Source organism: Ochotona curzoniae, unplaced genomic scaffold (assembly GCF_017591425.1).
Source record: "Ochotona curzoniae isolate NIBS_2020 unplaced genomic scaffold, NIBS_Ocur_1.0 contig_2688, whole genome shotgun sequence".
Lineage (NCBI taxonomy): Eukaryota > Metazoa > Chordata > Mammalia > Lagomorpha > Ochotonidae > Ochotona > Ochotona curzoniae.
In genome coordinates, this window is record NW_024465553.1 from 28,767,426 (window position 1) to 28,786,067 (window position 18,642).

At 47.6% G+C, this 18,642-nt stretch overlaps 1 protein-coding gene across 4 annotated transcripts in view; it reads right to left on the bottom strand.

Moving 5' to 3' along the window:
- Positions 1-18,642, bottom strand: part of LIMS1 (LIM zinc finger domain containing 1) — a 79,618-nt gene that overhangs the window by 6,863 nt on the left and 54,113 nt on the right. For all 4 annotated transcript variants that reach the window (XM_040975514.1, XM_040975513.1, XM_040975512.1 and 1 more), the window contains exons 2-8: positions 18,474-18,633; positions 9,570-9,636; positions 8,184-8,304; positions 7,627-7,776; positions 3,701-3,851; positions 2,834-2,926; positions 1,485-1,533 (exon numbers count right to left, since the gene is read on the bottom strand). In XM_040975514.1, the coding sequence (XP_040831448.1) occupies positions 1,485-1,533; positions 2,834-2,926; positions 3,701-3,851; positions 7,627-7,776; positions 8,184-8,304; positions 9,570-9,636; positions 18,474-18,629 (787 nt within the window). In that variant the 5' untranslated portion in view covers positions 18,630-18,633. The remainder of the gene's footprint in view (positions 1-1,484; positions 1,534-2,833; positions 2,927-3,700; positions 3,852-7,626; positions 7,777-8,183; positions 8,305-9,569; positions 9,637-18,473; positions 18,634-18,642) is intronic.

The window sequence follows — 18,642 nt, forward strand, 5'->3', positions numbered from 1 at the left end:
CTACGGATCGTTTTCCTGAACTGACTTTTTCCCAAAGTGCACGTGTGTGGGATTTCAGAAAGCATTTCCTGAGTTAGGTGCTGGGAAGCGCGAAGCCTCCTGAAAACGGGATTGTTTCCAACCCTGCCAGGAAGTCTCTGGCAGCTCCGCGCCTGTGAGCAAACACAGCTGCTCCCTTCCCGTGACTTACTGCCGGACCGGCCCCCAGTGCCAGAGATGACGAGAGGGAACTGCGGCTCAGAGCATGCGTGGAGTTGCTTATTAACAACAGTGGATCAAAAAAAAAAAAAACAAAAAACAACAGTGGATCCGAGAACTAGGACAGGGGCTGGGGTAGCTAGACAGAGAGGCACTCAACCACACCCGTGAAGGCTTGACTGTTGAGCTGGTTAGATGGATCCAAGCTTCAATGCCATTTGCCATGTACGAGAGCCAGGGGGGATGTGGGACAGATTGAACTGGTCTGCCACACATATTGGCAAACCAGGGTAGGGGGTGGGCCTGGTGGGGGTTATGGTGGGCCACTCTCATCAGGATGCAGCTCCAACTGGTTTATGTGAGGGCCGAGTACATGCTGTGCAGAACCAGGCTGGACTGCAACACCCATTGGTTCCAGTAGAAGGCGGGGCTAAAAACAGAACCAACCCAGCAATTGCAACTACCAGCTGACCGGGTGACGGACTGTGCTGGGCCCTGTGCTTGCTGGTGCATACGAGTATCTGGCCTGGGAACACCTCAGACGAAGTTTCTTTGGTGATCTCCCCAATTGAAATGCCAGACTCAGAACCCAAACCATGAAGGGACAGAAGATGGAACAAGTTAATCAACCACCTCAGCTATAGGTTGGCAACAAAATACCGGGCAAATAGAGATGCTGTGATGGACAATGTCAATTAATGGATTTTTCAACAACCTCATCGTGTTTGGAGAGGCAAGATCGGCAGCAATTTCAAAACTGGTGACCTATTGAAACCACTTCAACGAGTATCTCGGAGCACGCCCCACATGCGGGACTTGGGGTGAGTGGGAGACTGGGTGGGGTTTCTCCCTCAATATCCCCCTCTACCTCAGATACATGAAGGAAACAATATGGAAATAATAGTCTTACCCACTTTCCTGTAGCCCTTGACCCTTTTTGCCCAAATTAACTATGTAAAGATTGACAAAATAAAAACTATTATTATTAAAAAAAAACCACAGTGGATCGTTGTTAATGGTCCTAGTAAACGGGGTTAAAACCTGCTTGGATCTGGAAGTGGAAATCCATCTTGGGGTCACTGAGGACCAGTGATCACACTACAGCCTTGGTCTAAAGTATTATCATAAATAGGTGAGAAATACGATTCTTGGTATCCTTTCTCTGCTCTGGGAAATTTGCCAGAGACAGAGAGCAAAGGTAACTGATAATCAGCACGTTGCAGGCTGTCACATGACCCAGATGCGTTGCGTCAAAACACTGCTATGGAAAACCCATGTATACTTACCATCACCTTCTATCACACGGTTGCAGTGGAAACAGACATCACCAAATAACTGCAAGGGAAAAACGAGGAAGAGTTAACGCTGAGGATGTGTGAGAATGAAGCTTTAGCACAAGGAGCATCTAACACAGTTTCAGTTCTTTCTATCGCCTGAACATTGCCTACCTAACCCAGAACTTATTATTATTATCAGGGAAAGAACATCAGTAAAAATTTGCTAAGAGTTTTACTTTTTACAATGAAAATAGTTTACGTTTCCACACTTGGAAAAAAATATTGATGGAAAAATAGAGGACTTTATGTGAATCCATATGGATCAGCATTAGGCGAATGAATAAGCTTAGAGACAGGAGGGACGTGGGTTCTGTTCAACCAGTGTGCCAGGGCTGCTGAGACGTCTTTAGCCAGGCGGGAGCATCCATCCGAGGAGTTCCGGGGAGGAACAGCGACTGCCTGCAGAGCCCCCCCGCACACTAGTGGCAAGGGAAGCGGGGAACACAACGACTGTTGGAGAGGAATTCCGCAGCGTTGGGCCCAGGATCGCCAGCAGAGAGGCTTGTATCCCTGCACAAGCCCTCAACAGCTAACATCCGTGTGACTGCAGAGGACGGGCCACGCGCCCACGTGGGGAGTCCATGTGACAACATCTGTGTCAGCAACAATTAAGAAGATGAAAGCAATATGACCACCTTCAACTAAGAGGGTCCGGTCCTGAAGTGGGGGACACTACTGGGTCAGGTAACAAATCAAAGTCGATTGAAGTATTACATTCACACTGATTACTACAGTTATTCAGCAGATTTCTGTCTTCTTGCTAAGCACACACCAAAGCAGTTAAGGGTAAAGGACTATGACAGTCTTTATTCTTAAATGCTTCAAAAAGGAAGCCACCTAAGTGTCCATATGCAACAAATACCTGTATACAAAGATGTCAGGTCCCTGTTTGGGATTCCCATTTCCCGTAGCAATTGCAACCTAGCTACTTAGTGCCTGCATCAAACTTCCTACTGACACACTTGGGAGCTGACAGACGCTTGTTGCCCAATCCTTGCGAGACGAAGGTGTTCCTGGCTGCTAGCTTCAACATGTCCTAACCCTGGCTTTTAGGAAGGAAACCCCAGCAGATACGTCTCTCTGCCTATCAAACAAAAACTTTACAGAAAGATATTTGTGTTTACGTTAGCGTGTTTTGACATAGCAAGACCAAATGTGTGCAAATCAGGATTCAGCCAGTCCGAGTAAAAGGCATGCTGTGTGCACACTTTCCAAGAGAAGTTAAAAAAATACCGGTAAGTTTAAATTCATAGAAGTCTATTTCGTATTCAATGGACATAAATGAATATAATCAATACCTGGTTATAGTGAGTTTCACAATATGCCAGCCCCTTCCTCTCATAATGGCGATGTCCAAGAAATGGTTTTTCACACTTGGCACAAACAAAATGCTGGAAAAAACAAATATGTCACTTGTAATTGCCATACATTATTCACATACTGAGGCAGCCTCAAGTGAATCTACCTGCTGCGGAACAAACACAAATAATCCTGGGGTGCTTGGGCTAGGGCGGCCCGGGGTGTCTGACAGGTTACTTTTATTTATTTATTTAAATTTTAAAAATATTTATTTATTTTTATTGGAAAGACAGAGATGCAAAAAGGAGAGACAGGGAGGAAGATCTTCCGTCCGATGGTTCACTTCCCAAGTGAGCGCAACAGCCGGTGCTACGCCGATTCAGAGCCAGGAGCCAGGAACTTCCTCTGGGTCTCCCACGCCGGTGCAGGGTCCCAAAGCTTTGGGCCGTCCTCGATTGCTTTCCCAGGCCGCAAGCAGGGAGCTGGATGGGAAGCGGGGCTGCCGGGATTAGAAGTGGCGCCCATATGGGATCCCGGCACATTCAAGGAGAGGACTTTAACCATTACGCTATCACGCCAGGCCCTGATAGGTTACTTTTAGACACAGCCGCCTCAAGCAGTACAACATGCAAAACAGGAGCGCATCTCAGCATCTCCAGGGCAGGGCTGCTGCTACGCCGAGGGTATGAGACTTCTTGCCTTAAGAAGACTTAACCCATGTGCCTCCTGCTCTATGCGATTCCCCTTCTAGAGCCAGCGGTCTCCAAACATGTCAGTCCTGGCTTCTGAAACTCCTCATCTTGCTGGCACATGAGAACCACATACGCGCGAAAGTGCTGGTTACTGCCAGGCTACAGAGCACTCACCTCCACGTGCCACTGCTTGCCCATTGCATTCACCACGCGTCCCTCGATGGGCCGCCGGCAGGCACCACAGATAGGGACCCCCATCTTATCATGGCAAGGCAAGCAGTAGAGTTCTCCTTTCAGCTCCCGGGCATCAGCAGTCAGCTCCTTCCTGTCCGTAAGGAAGACACCCACTAGTGTTACTACTAGAGAAAAACAGGCAATCGGCGGGGCTCGCACACTCGATTCTGGGAACTTCTTGTTCTGTTAGAGAGCATCGGACTGACTTGTAGGCTTCAGTAGGTCTGAGATTGTTACCCAAACATAATCTGTGATAACAAGTTAACTAAGCAATGAGGAGACTAAATGAACTTAGTAGATTAGCAAAAAACAAACAAACAAACAAACAAAAAAACGTGAAATGCCCAGAACTGTCCTTCCCCAAATACTTAACTATTATTATTATTATTTTTAAAGATTTATTTATTTTTATCACAAAGTCAGATATACATAGAGGAGGAGAGACAGAGAGAAAGATCTTCTGTCCGATGATTCACTCCCCAAGTGAGCGCAACGGCCAATGCTATGCCAATCCGAAGCCAGGAGCCAGGAACTTCTTCCGGGTCTCCCACATAAGAGCAGGGTCCCAAGGCTTTGGGCCGTCCACCACTGCTTTCCCAGGCCACAAGCAGGGAGCTGGATGGGAAGTGGAGCTGCCGGGATTGGAAGTGACGCCCATATGGGATCCTGGCGCGTTCAGGGCGAAGACTTTAGCCGCTAGGCCACACTGCTGGGCCCAACTATTATTCTTTTTAAAATTAATTCCTTTATTTGAAAGGCGAGTAACAGAGAAAGAGAAGAGACAGAGGGAGAGATCTCCTATCTGCTGGTCACTTCCCAAACTGCCACAATGGTCAGGTCTGCCAGGGTGAAACAAGGAACTTAACAGCCGTATCTAAGTCTCCCACATGGGTCAGGGACCCAGCTCTTGGGCTATCTTCCACTGTTTTCCCAGGTACATTGCTAGGGAGCTGGATTGGAAGTAGAGCAACTGGACTCAAATTGGGACCCACATGGGATGCTGGCCCTGCAGATGGCAGTCTGCCTGTGCTGGTCCCCTTAGCTAGTATTTTATACCCATGAAGATCTAGCCAGACTGCCCTAGCCAATCAAACAGACTTGTGTGTGGATTTCACCTGTTTTAAATCATTCTGTAGGAGAGACGCAAAACAAAACTGGCCAGAGGAGACTCCTCATCTCTCTCCTCCCTCTCCTCCCTCTCCTGTTATCTAGCAATGATAGCTCATATAGTAACTATATGAACATATCTTTCTGCATTACATTTTATATTAGCAAATTCAGAAGATCCATACCCAAAGACAAAAAGAAAAAATTGCTTCTTTTTCTTTTAAGTATATGTATCAAGAAAAATGCAGGGCTGGTACAGTGGCTCAGTGGGCTAATCCTCTGCCTCCTAGCACTGGCATCCCATATGGGCACTGGTTCTAGTCCTGGCTGCTCCACTTCTGATCCAGTTCCCTGCTAATGGCCTAGGAAAGCAGTGGAGGATGACTCAAGTCGTTGGCACTCTGTACCCATGTGGGAGACCTAGCAGAAACTCTTGGCTTCAGATTGGCACAATTCTGGCTTTGCAGCCACTTTGGGAACTAACCAACAGAAGGATCCTCTCTCTGTTTCTCCTCTGTAAATCATTCAAATAAAAAGAAATAAATCTTTTAAAAAGATTAATGTAATCTATCATATTTTAAATAACACTCTAAAGGTCAACACCATGCAGTGGGTTAAACCTCTGTCTGAAGCACTGACAGCCCATATAGGATGCTCCGTTCCAACCCAGCCCCCTGCTAATGTGCTTGGGAAAGCAGCAGAGGAGGGCCAGAGTCCTTGGGCCCCTGTAGTGTAGCTTCCCTAGTGGCAGTTTAACCCACTGTGCCACAACCTGGTCCCAACACTTTAATTATTTCACCTTTCAAACTTATATGTTATGCAGAGGTAAGATGTTTTTAAAAGGCAGAGTGACACCCCCCTTCCACTCGCTGATTCATTCTCCACAAGGCCACAGGAGCTAGGGAGGAGGCTGGCCGAAGACAGGAGTCAGGAGCTCCATCCAAGAGCCCCAGCGCGTAAACCCTTCTCTGCTGCTTCCCAGGCACATTAGCAGGGAGCTGGGCTGGAAGCAAAACGTTAGGATCTGGGGATACCAGCATCTGGGCTGAGCACATGCTACACCCCAGACATGGGCTAACTGGGGATACAGTACAATGAGCTGAATATCTGCTGTTATATAATATTACTGGTCATTTTCTTAGCATGTTAAAAGAAGTTTTTTTTTTTTTAATAGGAAAATGTCTTTATTCTCAGGAGATGCATCCAGGGAGTCTTGATACTTAAAACTTGCTTTCAAGCTGCTCAATAAAAGAAAAAGGTATTTGTGCGCATACACATGTGTATGGCAAAATGTTTTCTTTATATCATTCTCCTGACTCTTGCACAGTCTCAAATTTCTGCATCAAAAAGTTGGGGGTTGGGCCCGGCGCGGTGGCGCAAGTGGTTAAAGGTCCTCGCCTTGCACGCCCGGGATCCCATATGGGCGCCACTTCTAATCTCGGCAGCCCCGCTTCCCATCCAGCTCCCTGCCTGTGGCCCGGGAAAGCAGTCAAGGACAGCCCAAAGCTTTGGGAACCTACACCCGCGTGGGAGACCCGGAAGAGGCTCCTGGCTTCAGATCAGCATAGCATTGGCCATTGCGCTCACTTGGGGAGTGAATCATCGGACGGAAGATCTTCCTCTCTGTCTCTCCTCTCTGTATATCTGCCTTTCCAATAAAAAATAATAAAAATAAATCTTTAAAAAAAAAAAAAGTTGGGGGTGGAGGACCCAGGGCGATGGCTCAATGGACAAATCCTTACCTTGCAGGTGGTACGTTCCCATATGGATGCCAGTTCATGTCCCAGCTGCTCCACTTCCCATCTAGCTCCCTGCTTATGGCCCGGGAAAGCAGCAGAGGAAGCTTTGGGACCCTGCATTCACGTGGGAGACCCGGAAAATGCTCTTGGATCCTGGCTTCTGACTGGCTCAGCTCTGGCGCTCCTGCCATTGGGGCCACTTGGAGAATGTGCGAGACGATAGAAGATCTTTCTCTTTGTCTCTCCTTCTCTCTATACATCTGATCTGCCATTCCAATGAAAATAAAAAAATCTTAAAAAAAAAAAAGTTGGGAGCGAGGTGTTGGCACATGGTTAAGTTGCCACTTCAGGAACCAGTGCTATAGCGCAGTAGTGCACCTGCAATGCCAGCATCCCATACGGGTGCCAGTTAGAGTCCTGGCTGTTTCATTTCCAATGCAATTCCCTGCTGATGGCGGGAAAAGCAGTGAAAGAAAACTCAAGTGTTTGGCCTCTTGTCACCCAAATGGGCTCCTGGTTCCTGGCTTCCTCCTGGTCCAGTGCTGGCTATTATCTGGGGAATGGATCGGAGGATGGAAGACTTCTGTCTCTTGGTAACTCTGCTTCTCAAATAAATAAATAAATAAAATAAAAAGATGCTACTTTGGATGCCCATGTCCCATAAAGAGTGCCTAGACTGGAGCCCTAGACATGCTCAAATCCCACTTCCGTGCCAAGGCACCCTGGGTAACAGCAGCAGATGGTTCAGCTATCGGGTCCCTGCTGCCCATGTGGGAGATCCAGACTGAATTCTGAAGCCCTGGCTTCCATGAGACCCAGGCCTAAGGTGGCAGGCTTTTGGGAAATAAGCTAGCAGATCTAAGGTTCATCTTTCAACTAAAATGAAAACAAACGCAACCACTTCAGTAATTTAACTGGCTCTAAAAACAGAAATACAGAGAAATATGACCTTTTGTTTTATTGCCCTTGTTTGTGCATTTAAAAAAAAAAAAAGAAGAAAGAAAGGAAATAGGCAAATACCCGCAGTTAGCACAGCTGAAGTGGTCCGGGTGGTAAGGGTCGTTCTTGAACATCAGAGGCTGTTCATCAATGATGGCATGGCATTTCTGGCAGATGTACTTCCCAAGGCCACGGGCTTTCTCACGGTTATGACAGGGGCGACAGAGATGTCTAAACAAAGCCCAAACTTAAAATGATTAGATTCATCCTAATAATTAAAACAATACATATATAAATTCTTCTGTGAAAAGAACTTAATCTTTTCTCTCTTTTTTTTTAAAATTACTTCTACGTTGAACGAAGTATGATCAAGCCATAGGAACTATTTATTCTAATCCCAGTGATTTAATCTGTAGGTCTCCCCTGGCCACTGCAGCAGGGTGTGGAACAGGATGCTTGTCCAAGAGTCTTGTACGGTCTTTGCCTAGTGGGCATCCCGCCAGTGCATACAGTGTGGTGTCTGAGTTCACATCTCTAAGCCTGTGCACCCACTCTTCTACAGCATTGCCCTGTAGCCCACAGGGAAACCATACTTGACTTTGGGGGAGTCACTCGATCCTACAACGGAAGCCCCCTACCTCCCGGCGTTCTTGACAAAGCCGATGTCTGCCAGAACTTCCTGGCAGAGGTCGCAGCGGAAGCACTCCGGATGCCAGCTGTTATTCATGGCTTTGATCACTCTGCCAATGATGAATTCACCTGCAGGGAAGTGAAACACAAAGGATGGCCAGAGTGCCACCTTGTTTGCTGAAAACAAGCAAGGAACGCACAGATTTAGTTAGGAAAGACCTTTTATGTCCAATATGCTTACCGGAATCATTACTACCTTTGAAGATACAAGTTTTAATATCCAAGTCCTCGTTGGGATAATAAAATAATTATTGAATCATAATTTGAAATTATTTCATTATATTTCTGAATTTTCCCTGACTTTGCTCACATGTAATTTGTAATCTTGATTTTTTTTCAGTGTGTTATCCTTGTGATTGATTTCTGCTTTCTTTTTCTTTCTCAGCTTGGGATATTTATGCCAGTCTTTCCTTTCTTCCTTTCCCAATCTACAGGGCTCTCCTGATTGTCTTGTGTTATTTCTGGTCACGGCCAACAAACAGCTGAAATCTACAGCACACATGTGCTCGTCTTAGAACCCATACTTCATTTCTTCCTCAACAAGCCTTTATGGCATCATGTTCAGTTTCTTCATTCTCCAGGAATCTTCTAGCAGAGCTCTTAATGACCAGCAAATCAAGTGCCTGTGTCCCAGACAAGCAACTCTTAAGCATCCAGGCCTCCCTGATGTCTTGTTTGGATCTTTCCTGACACGCCTTGCAAGCAGGGTGCTTTGTCAGGAGAGACAACATCCCAGAAGACAGACTATGGAAGTCCTGTCACCATCCCCCTCAAATCGTTGACCCTAGGTTTTCTTAAAATTCACTTCTTGCAGTAGCGCCTGGCCTGCTAGTTAAGATGCTTATGTTCCATGAAGCATGATAAAGCAACCATCATGACTTAAGTAGCTGCGGTCCTGAAGCCCGGAGACCTGCATTTAATTCCTGTCCCCTGGTTCCGGCCCCAGCCCAGCCCTGACTCTGGTGGCTATTTGGGAAATGAACTAGCAGTTGGAAGCGAGTGAGTGTGTCCTGTCTCTTCACCCATTTTGTCCTCTCTCCCTCCCCCTCCAAGACGTGTCTCCATCTGAGTAACAGGGATTCAATTCTTGAACCACCAATGCTGCCACCTGTGTGTTAGCAGGAAGCTGGAATTAGACGTGGAGCTGGGGCTCCAATATGGGATATAGTTACCCCAAACAGAATACTTACCACTGAACCAAATACCCATAAAACAACAAGAACAACAAGAACAACAACAACAAAACAGCTTTTACCTCTGGTACTTAAACAGTGTTCAACGGCTGGTGTGAGTTTGCGATTAACTTTTACTTTATATTCATCAATAGAACTTACCACACTGATGGCAGCAGGGAGCGAAGAGCATCTGAAAGTCATGCTCACAGTACTTCCTTCCTTCAAACTGCAAGACAAAGAAGCACATAGGACGATGCTGAAGAGACAGAGGGAAGTTATCTTTTTAACTAAGTGCTCTGTCCCAAGAATTTATAAATCTGATGAGATTGTCCACGGCAGAAATATTCACGGACCTTCCATATTCCTACACATGGATACAACAGCAAAACACGGAGCAAGTTGAGACTGGATTGTGTAGCATGCCTCTAGGCTCCAGTGGTCTGTGATTAAAACCTATATTCTCTCTACTTTTTTTCCAAGATTTATTTATTTACAAGGCAGAGTTACGGAGATAAGAAGGAGCAAGTGAGAACGAGAGTTAGAGAAAGAGAGAGAGATGATCAAAACGGCCAGGCCAGGCCACCACCTTCCCAGGGGCATCAGCAGTTAAAATACTATTTGAGATGGCTGCATTCTTACATCTTAGTGCCTGCTTCAATTCTGACTCCGTTTCTTTGCTAAGGTGCACCCTGGGGAGCAGCAGCAGGTATATGGGGCCCTGCCACTCCATGGGAAACCTGGAAGGAGTTTTGGGCTCCTGGTTTTGGCTAGCTGTGGGCATGTGAGGGAGAAAGAGAGAGGACGGAGGGAAAGCAACAGGACGGTCCAAGTACTCGGCTCCTGCACCTGCATGGGAGACCCAGGAAAGCTGCGGTCCAGCTACTGCAGCCATCTGGGGAGTGGACCAGGGCGTGGAGACATCTCTCTGCCTTTCCTCCTCTCACTGAATCTGCTTCCCAAACATCTTAAAAGTATATATGTATCTTTTTAAAGAAAAAAAAAAGCAATGCTTAAAAGAGATATCTAGAAACAATAAGATCAGAAACAGGAGACACAATAATACAACGACTGCGGGTATAAAACTCAGAATTAATTTTTGCATGTGGCTTTTACATAAAGGATATACTCAAGATAAGCCATGACTCTTATGGTCAAGATAAGCCATGATCATCTAAGATTTATTTATTTTTATTGGAGAATCAAATATACAGATAGGAGGAGAGACAGAGAGGAAGATTTTTCATTTGCTAATTCACTCTCCAAGTGATCACAATAGCTGAGGTTGAGCTGATCCAAAGCCAGGAGCCAGGAACTTCTTCCGGGTCTCCCACACAGGTGAAGGGTCCCAAGGCTTTGGGCAGTCCTCAAGCAGGGAGTCAGAAGGGAAGCGGGACTGCTGGGATTAGAACTGGTATCCTATGGGATCCTGGCGCATGCAAGGTGAAGACCTTGGCTGTTAGGCTACAGTGCTGGGCCCTGATACACAAATCTTATGGTGAGCAGCTGGCTTGAGTAATATCTTAGATAATAACTCCAAAACAAAACCCCATTGAGTTGAAGAAATAAAATCCCGATCCATGCCAAAGAGAGTTGTGGGGTTACTGCACTGTGGCTCAACGGGCTAATCCTTGACCTGCAAGTGCCGGCACTCCATATGGATGCAGGTTCAAGTCCCAGCTACTCCATTTCTGATCCAATTCCTTGTTCATGACCTGGAAAGGCAGCAGAGTTCCCAAGTCCTTGGGATCCTGCACCCATGTGGGAGACCTGGCAGAAGTTCTTGGAGCCTGGCTTCGAACTGTCTCAGCTCTCACTGTTGTGGCCTTTTCTTTTTTATAGATATACTTATTTTTATTGAAAAGGCCAATTTTCACAGAGAAGGAGAGACAGAAAGATCTTCTATCCACTGGTTCACTCCCCAAGTGACCGCAACCGTGGAGCTGAGCCAATCCAAAACCAGGAGCCAGCACTTCCTCCGGGTCTCCAACAGGATGCAGGGTCCCAAGGTGTTGGGTCATTCTCTACTAATTTCCCAGGCCACAAGCAGGGAGCTGGAAGGAAAGTACACATCTGGGACATGAACTGGCGCCCATATGGAATCCCGGTGCATGCGAGGCGAAGACTTTGGCCATCAGGCTACTGCACTGGGTCCAGGAACTTTTTTTTTTTTTATTACAACCTCTTTCACCCCTAAGTTTTGTTGTGTCCTAAACGTTTTATAGACATAGTAACAGAAAGTAGAAATTACAGAAAAAAGGAGCAGTGTGTGAACCAAAAAGCCTGCTGGTGCAAGACGGTTTACAACAATGGGTTATTCCACACTCCTGACACCAACAGGTGCGCTAGGAAAGGAGCCCTGTGGGGAGTGCTTGACGTCAGATTGCTAGCAGAGCCTTGCTCAGAAGTCCCCGCGACCGGGTCTGCTCGGGAGAGGAAGGCCACTAGGGTTCATGAACACAGAAGGTGTTTCCGAAGAAGTGGGGCTTCTGGGCCCCCACTTGACAGGAGTGAAGAGCTGCAGAACGGAACTAGCCCTTCCAAGATGCATTTCGCATTCATGCGCGCTGAGTCCGTTACAACAGCGACATCCAGGATGATTCATCCATTGCCTGGAAACGAAAGCTAAGGTTGCAGATTGTTCTGCAAAGCCGGCATAGGAGATGCCCCAATGATAATGTCCTCTGAATACCCAGAAGATCTTCTGTCTACTGGTTCACTCCCCAAGTGAGCGCAATGGTCGGTGCTGCGCCATTCTGAAGCCAGGAATCAGGAACTTCTTCCGGGTCTCCCACGCAGGTGCAGGGTCCCAAGGCTTTGGGCTGTTCTCCACTGCTTTCCCAGGCCACAAGCAGGGAGCTGGATGGGAAGTGGAGCTGCCGGGATTAGAACCGGCGCCCATATGGGATCCTGGCTTGTTCAAGGCGAGGGCTTTAGCCTCTAGACCACACCGCACTGGGCCCTCTAAGACTTCTTTTTTAAAGTTAAAAAATAAATTAAAGAAAGACTTATTGAATTTCATTGGAAAGGCAGATTTTACAGAGAGAAGGCGAGATAGAGAGAAAGATTTTTTATCCTCTGGTTCACTCCCCAAATGACTGCAATGGTTAGAGCTGAGCCAACCTGAAGCCAGGAGCCCGAGGCGTCTTCTGGGTCTCCCACATGGGTGCTGACGGCTAAGGCTTTGGGCCATCTTCCTTTGCTTTCCCAAGTCCTCATCAGGGAGCTGGATCAGAACTGGAGCAATCGGGACAGGAGCTGGCATCCATATGGGATACCGGCACTTAGGGGCAGATGATCAGCCAACTGAGGCTCTGGGCCGGCCCCTCTAAGAAGTTGGTCACTGTTGTGGCTGCATGCACCCAAGCCACTGGCTTTCCGTGCTTTGGCCCAGGGCCTTGGAAATCAGCCTGCCAGAGCAAGAACATGCTCTACCTGTTGCTTCAGATAAGGTGTACGATCTCACCATGACCTACTGTCATGGACACTGAGCTGTATCTCTTGGTCACAGTGATGTCTGCCAGATTTCTCTTCTGCACATGACCTTAGAGGCAAGTTCATGAATTCAACCCATATTCAAACTAAGGAAAATTAAGCTCTATTCATTTTCCTTTTAATATATATACTTGGAAACATAAAGTTATTTGGGGGAATAGGGCATCTTCTTTAAAAAAAAATTTTTTTTTTTTTTGAAGATTTATTTTTATTGGACAACCAGATATACAGAGAGGAGGTTCACTCCATTCCCAAGTGGCCGCAATGGCTGCAGCTGAGCTGATCCCAAGCCAGGAACCTGGAGTCTCTTCTGGGTCTCCCATGCGGGTGCAGGGTCCCAAGGTTTTGGGCCATCCTCAACTGCTTTCCCAGGCCACAAGCAGGGAGCTGGATGGGAAGTGGAGCTGCAGGGATTAGAACCAGCGGCCATATGGGATCCCAGAGCGCCCAAGGTGAGGACTCCAGCCACTAGGCCACCATGCTGGCCCTGCAACTTCCTTTTGTCATTTTGTAAAAATGGATGTGGTGGGTATGTCAAAGATGCAGAAGACACATGACACTCACTGCACTTTTCTTTGCATTTTTCTTAAGTTTTTAAGATTCTCAAAATGAAACGCAAGTTCACTGAACAAAGCTACAATGATCAGAATGAACATATCCAGTCAACGGTCTACACACGCACATGGAACCGAAAACACACAGTTTAGGGACTTTACTCAGGGGTCTGCGACCCGCAGCCAGAATTTCCTGTTTCCATTCAGGAAGCATTTCTTTGGTCCATCTCTGTGGCACAAAGGCAAACTAAAATTTGAACTGCGCCCACGCTATGCGCAGCCTGCAAATGCTATGTCTTACTTAGTCCTTGTCAGCATATGAGCCACGGTAGTCCATCTCGTCTGGACACCGTGGTGATGTTGTGCTGTGCTTATCAACCATCTGGAAGGAATCAAACGCTGTAAACAGTGTCAGAGATACCAAATTATTCCAGACAGTCCTTGTACAGAGGCATTAAAAGTTAGACTGGAAAGCAAGTATGTAAATAGCCGCAATGATACATGGTAAATTCTTACTGTATTAGAGAGATGAAGTGTCATGTGGATTCAAATGAGGCTGAGCTAAAAACGCCACCCACTAAGGGTGGTCCGGCGCAGTAGCCTAATAGCTAAAGACTTCGCCTTGAATGTGCCAGGATTCCATATGGGTGCCAGTTCATGTCCTAGCTGCTCCAATTCCCTTTCAGCTCCCTGCCTGTGGCATGGGAGAGCAATCGAGGACGGCCCAAAGCTTTGGGACCCTACACCCATGTGGGAGACCTGGAAGAAGCTTCTGGCTCCTGGCTTTGGATCAGCTCAGCCTCGGCTGTTGCAGTCACTTAGGGAGTGAACCAGTGGATGGAAGATCTTTCTGTCTCTCCTCTCTGTGTAAATCTGCCTTTTCAATAAAAATAAAGAAATCTTTAAAACAAAACAAAACAACACCACGAAGGGGTCAGAACCTTGGCAGCGCTGGCCTCTCATCTCTGGCTGTTGCAGCCACTTAGGGAGTGAACCAGCAGATAGAAGGTTGATTCTTTGTGTGTGGTTTTTCCTCCCCTCTCTGTAATTCTGCCTTTCACATAAAAATAAATAAGTCTTTTACAAAAACATATCACTAAGGGCTGAAAGCAGGGCGTAGCAGCTGAGCCTCTGCTTATAGCACAGGCATCCCACAAGGGAGTCCGATTTGTGTCCTGGCTGCTCTGCTTCTCATCCAGCTGCCCTGCTTGTGGCCTCGGAAAGCAGTGGAGGTTGGCCCAAGTCCAGGGGTCCCTGCATCCACATGGGAGACCCAGAGGAAGCTCCCGGCTCTTAGCTCCAGATCAGCTCAGCTCTGGCTATTGTGACAATTTAGGGAGCGAACCAGTACACAGAAGATCTTTCTTTCTTTGTGTCTGCCTTTCAAGTATAAGCAAACAAACAAACAAAGTATAAACAAACAAATGCCTTTCAAGTATAAACATACAAACAAACAAATGAAAACAAATGAAGATGTTTTATAATCAGAAACAGCTTGGGTACCAGATTCTTTCAGTGTCATAATGCAAAACACAGGCATCAATGAATAGCCTATACCCTTCACCGGTGATGTCAAACTTTGGGTTAACTTATTTTTTTTGTTTTATTTCTTAATTTGAGAGATAGGGTATCGCTCCTTAGCTGCCCATGACCGGGTCCGAGTTGGAGGGGAAGCCCAGAGCCAGGAAGTCAATGCATCTTTCCCAGCTGGGTGGCAGGAACACAGGCTCCTGAGTCATCACCACTGCCTCCCAAGCACCACAGCAGAGGGGAGGCGGAAGCTAGCCCGGGAGCCAGGAACTGAAATGAGGCAGCCGAATGCAAGCGAATCCCATTCCAAGGGGGAACCCACGCACAGCTACGTGTTCGGAGGTAATCCTCCAGGAAACAGAGAGAGTAGGGGCCGTGGAAATAGGCGCAATATGGTGATAACAAGAACAAAGCAGTGACGACAGGACCAAGTCAAGGGGGCGTTTGTCAAACAAGCAATGGTGCCTACAAGACCCGTCTCAAGTGGAAAGCAAACCAAGTAACTCAAGTTTCATTTTCTGGGGAAAACAAAACAAAACAAAAAACTACTGTGGGATGTAGCTAAAAATGATTATTCAACACAAGTCCTGGATCGCTTTTTCTCTAATGCCATTTGACCAAAAGAAAAAGTTCTTATTTCCCACATACAGGTTTATAATTCTTACTCCAGAAAAGGGGGTTTTCCATGGTAGACACTGTGGCTAAAGCTGCGATCTTCCAAGAGACTCCAGAGCCCACATACAGCCCAGCTCTGGACCAGCCTTAACCTCTCCTGCACTAACACCGGGCAGGGTATTTATAGTCTAGACGTGGGGAGCGGCAGGCTGGTAGGAGAACGAATGTGAGTCATCACGTCCTCTCCTCTGCTCCAGGCTGCTGGCAAGCCGTCCCTCTGACTAAGCACAGGGACCTTGTGGCTGACGGGATCCAAAGGCACGAGGAGGTTGGGAGGCAGCCCTGCTCAAGGATGAAGGTAGCCGGAGCGCCCACTTGGAAGTGCCAGACAAACGGCCAATTCAAAGAAAACGATGGAGAATTGTACCCGCAGGGGAATCGGGAAGGATGCAAAACAGAGCTTGTCTGTCTCCGCTTCCTCCTCTGTTGCCCCTCAGCCTTGGCAGAAGCGCCCTTTCTCAGTAACAAAGTCTTACATTGAACAGGGTTTCAGGGAAAGGATCCTGCAATGGACGTTAGGGAACAAACCGATCCTAAGCCCTTTCACGTCACAAACCTGCTGTGTCACAAGGACGTTATAACCTCTGTGGACCATGAGAGAAAAGGGGCTGAAGACTCTGCGGTCACGGGGCACAGAGTGTATGCTGCTTCCACAGTCCCTGCCTGAGTCCCTGCCTTGGGCTCTGCGAGTCTGTCCCCACCTGGCCTTGGCATCCACTTTGAATGTAAGTGTACCCTTCTCACACACAAATCCACAGTTTACCAATCCGTCAATGTAATTCGCCCCGATTTCTGCCTTGCACACATCCCTGCAGGCTAGCTGGATTCAGCCCGCTGGACTGGCCCTGCTGACCCCAACATCCTGCCTGTGCTGTGTGGGTACGCCCCAATGAGCTCTCCATCATGGCCTGGCCTTCTGGAACTGGCACCTGCTGACTCCATGCAACAATTCAGGCTTGCCAGGGGGGGAAGCCTGTTAAGAAAATATCCTAAAGTCAATAATGGCACCGGTCTTGGGTCCCTGTTTCTCTCCTTCTCTGTGTATCCTTTGAAAAATCCTTATCAAAACAATCATTTGGGGCCCGGCAGCGTGGCCTAGCGGCTAAAGTCCTCGCCTTGAACGTGCCGGGATCCCATATGGGCATTGGTTCTAATCCCGGCAGCTCCACTTCCCTTCCAGCTTCCTGCTTGTGGCCTGGGAAAGCAGTGGAGGACAGCCCAAAGCTTGGGACCCTGCACCCACAGGGGAGACCTGGAAGAAGTTCCTGGATCCTGGCTTCGGATCGGCATAGCATTGGCCGTTATGGTCACTTGGGGAGTGAATCATCAGACGGAAGATCTTCTTCTCTGTCTCTCCTCCTCTCTGTATATCTGACTTTCCAATAAATAAATAAATCTTTCAAAACAATCATTTATCATTCCCATTGCCAAAACCAACATCTTTGAAAAAAAAAAAAAAAAACAGCAGCAGCAACAACAACACAACTCCTGCCAGCAGGAAGAGCGCTGGAAGAGAAAATGGGTCCTCTTCCCACTGCTGAGGATTCTGTTTGGGGAATATGTACATCTGGATCACAGCTGGAAGCCAGAAAAAACGTGTGCTAGTGAATAACGCTGCCTTTTCCAACCAAAGCTTTCCAGCATGGCCACAGTCGCAGCAGAGTTGAGGCGCTCAGCAGGGACGAAGCTGGGGCTGGAAGCTGCACTCTCACGCGGGGCTGCCGCTTGCGCAGTAAGCAAAGATCTCATCACCTTTAGAAATGACCTTTCCTTCTGCAGGCGTGAAAGATAAAACAGGGAAATCTACGGGTCCTCCAGGCAAAGGAAGAAGTCACAGATCAGCCACCTCCGCTCTGTGACTACCTGCAAAAGATCTACACGGAGACACGGACGTGCAGGAGTGAAGCACTAACAAGAGATTACGGGACTCTGTCCCGCGTGGCTGCGTCACGCTCACCTTCATTTACACCTAGGCTTGGCTTCCCCAGACCAATCCAAACACATGCACATTTGCTGTGCGAGAGGGGTTTCGAGAACGCTGAAAATACTGAATGTACTACAGAGAGGAAGTGCAGACCACACTACTACCACCCAGAGATCAAGGGGGAAAAAAAAATACATTTTAAAAGGGACACAGATCTATAAAAGAATTATACATAGGCAGCACGGTTCCCCGAAATATTTGTTTATAAACCCCAATTTTCATTAGGAAATAAGTGTGTGGGAGTCGGCGTCGCCAGTAGCCCATGCTACTCTGATTCAGATCCAGCTCCTTGGAAACAGGCCTGGGAGAGCAGTGAAAGATGGCCAAGGTCTCGGGCCTCATCCAGTCCTGACCACTGAAGCCATTTTGGGAATAAACCAGCAGAGGGAGGACATCTCCGTCCCTTGTCCCTCTGTCACTCGGCCTTTAAAGTAAATAAATCTTTTTGAAACAGGCTAAAAAAAAAAAACACACATGCAAGCTCCTACCCGTGGCCGGGTAGCTTCAGATCAGACGATACACACGACTTCAAAGGAAGAAGACACAGAGCAAGGAATTGGCAAAGGGAAATGAAGAAGCCAAAATCGCTTTAGGTGAAGATTTTGAAGGGATTCTGTATTTGGAACCCCATGGGCTCAGGCTTAGTCACTGCAAGGCGAGTTGGAGGATAGAAATTGTGGGGTGTGTGTGAGGGCATCCCCAGCTAGGCCATGGCTACCTGAATCACACGTAGCACTTCAACACGGTCTTCAACAGCAAAACTGAATGTGCAAAGAGAGGAGAGGGGAAAGGGGGAGCCGTGTCCACGCTCCTTCCCGTTCGACCCACCTCATAGAAGAGTCCTTCCGGGAACTGCTGGAAGCACTGGGCGCACACGAAGCACTGCTCATGGTACAGCTCGCCGTTGCTGTTGACGATCTTCTCGGCAGGTGCAAAGCCGCCCTTGCAGCGCTCACAAGTGGCGCTGGCCAGGGCATTGGCCATGTTGCTGCAATAT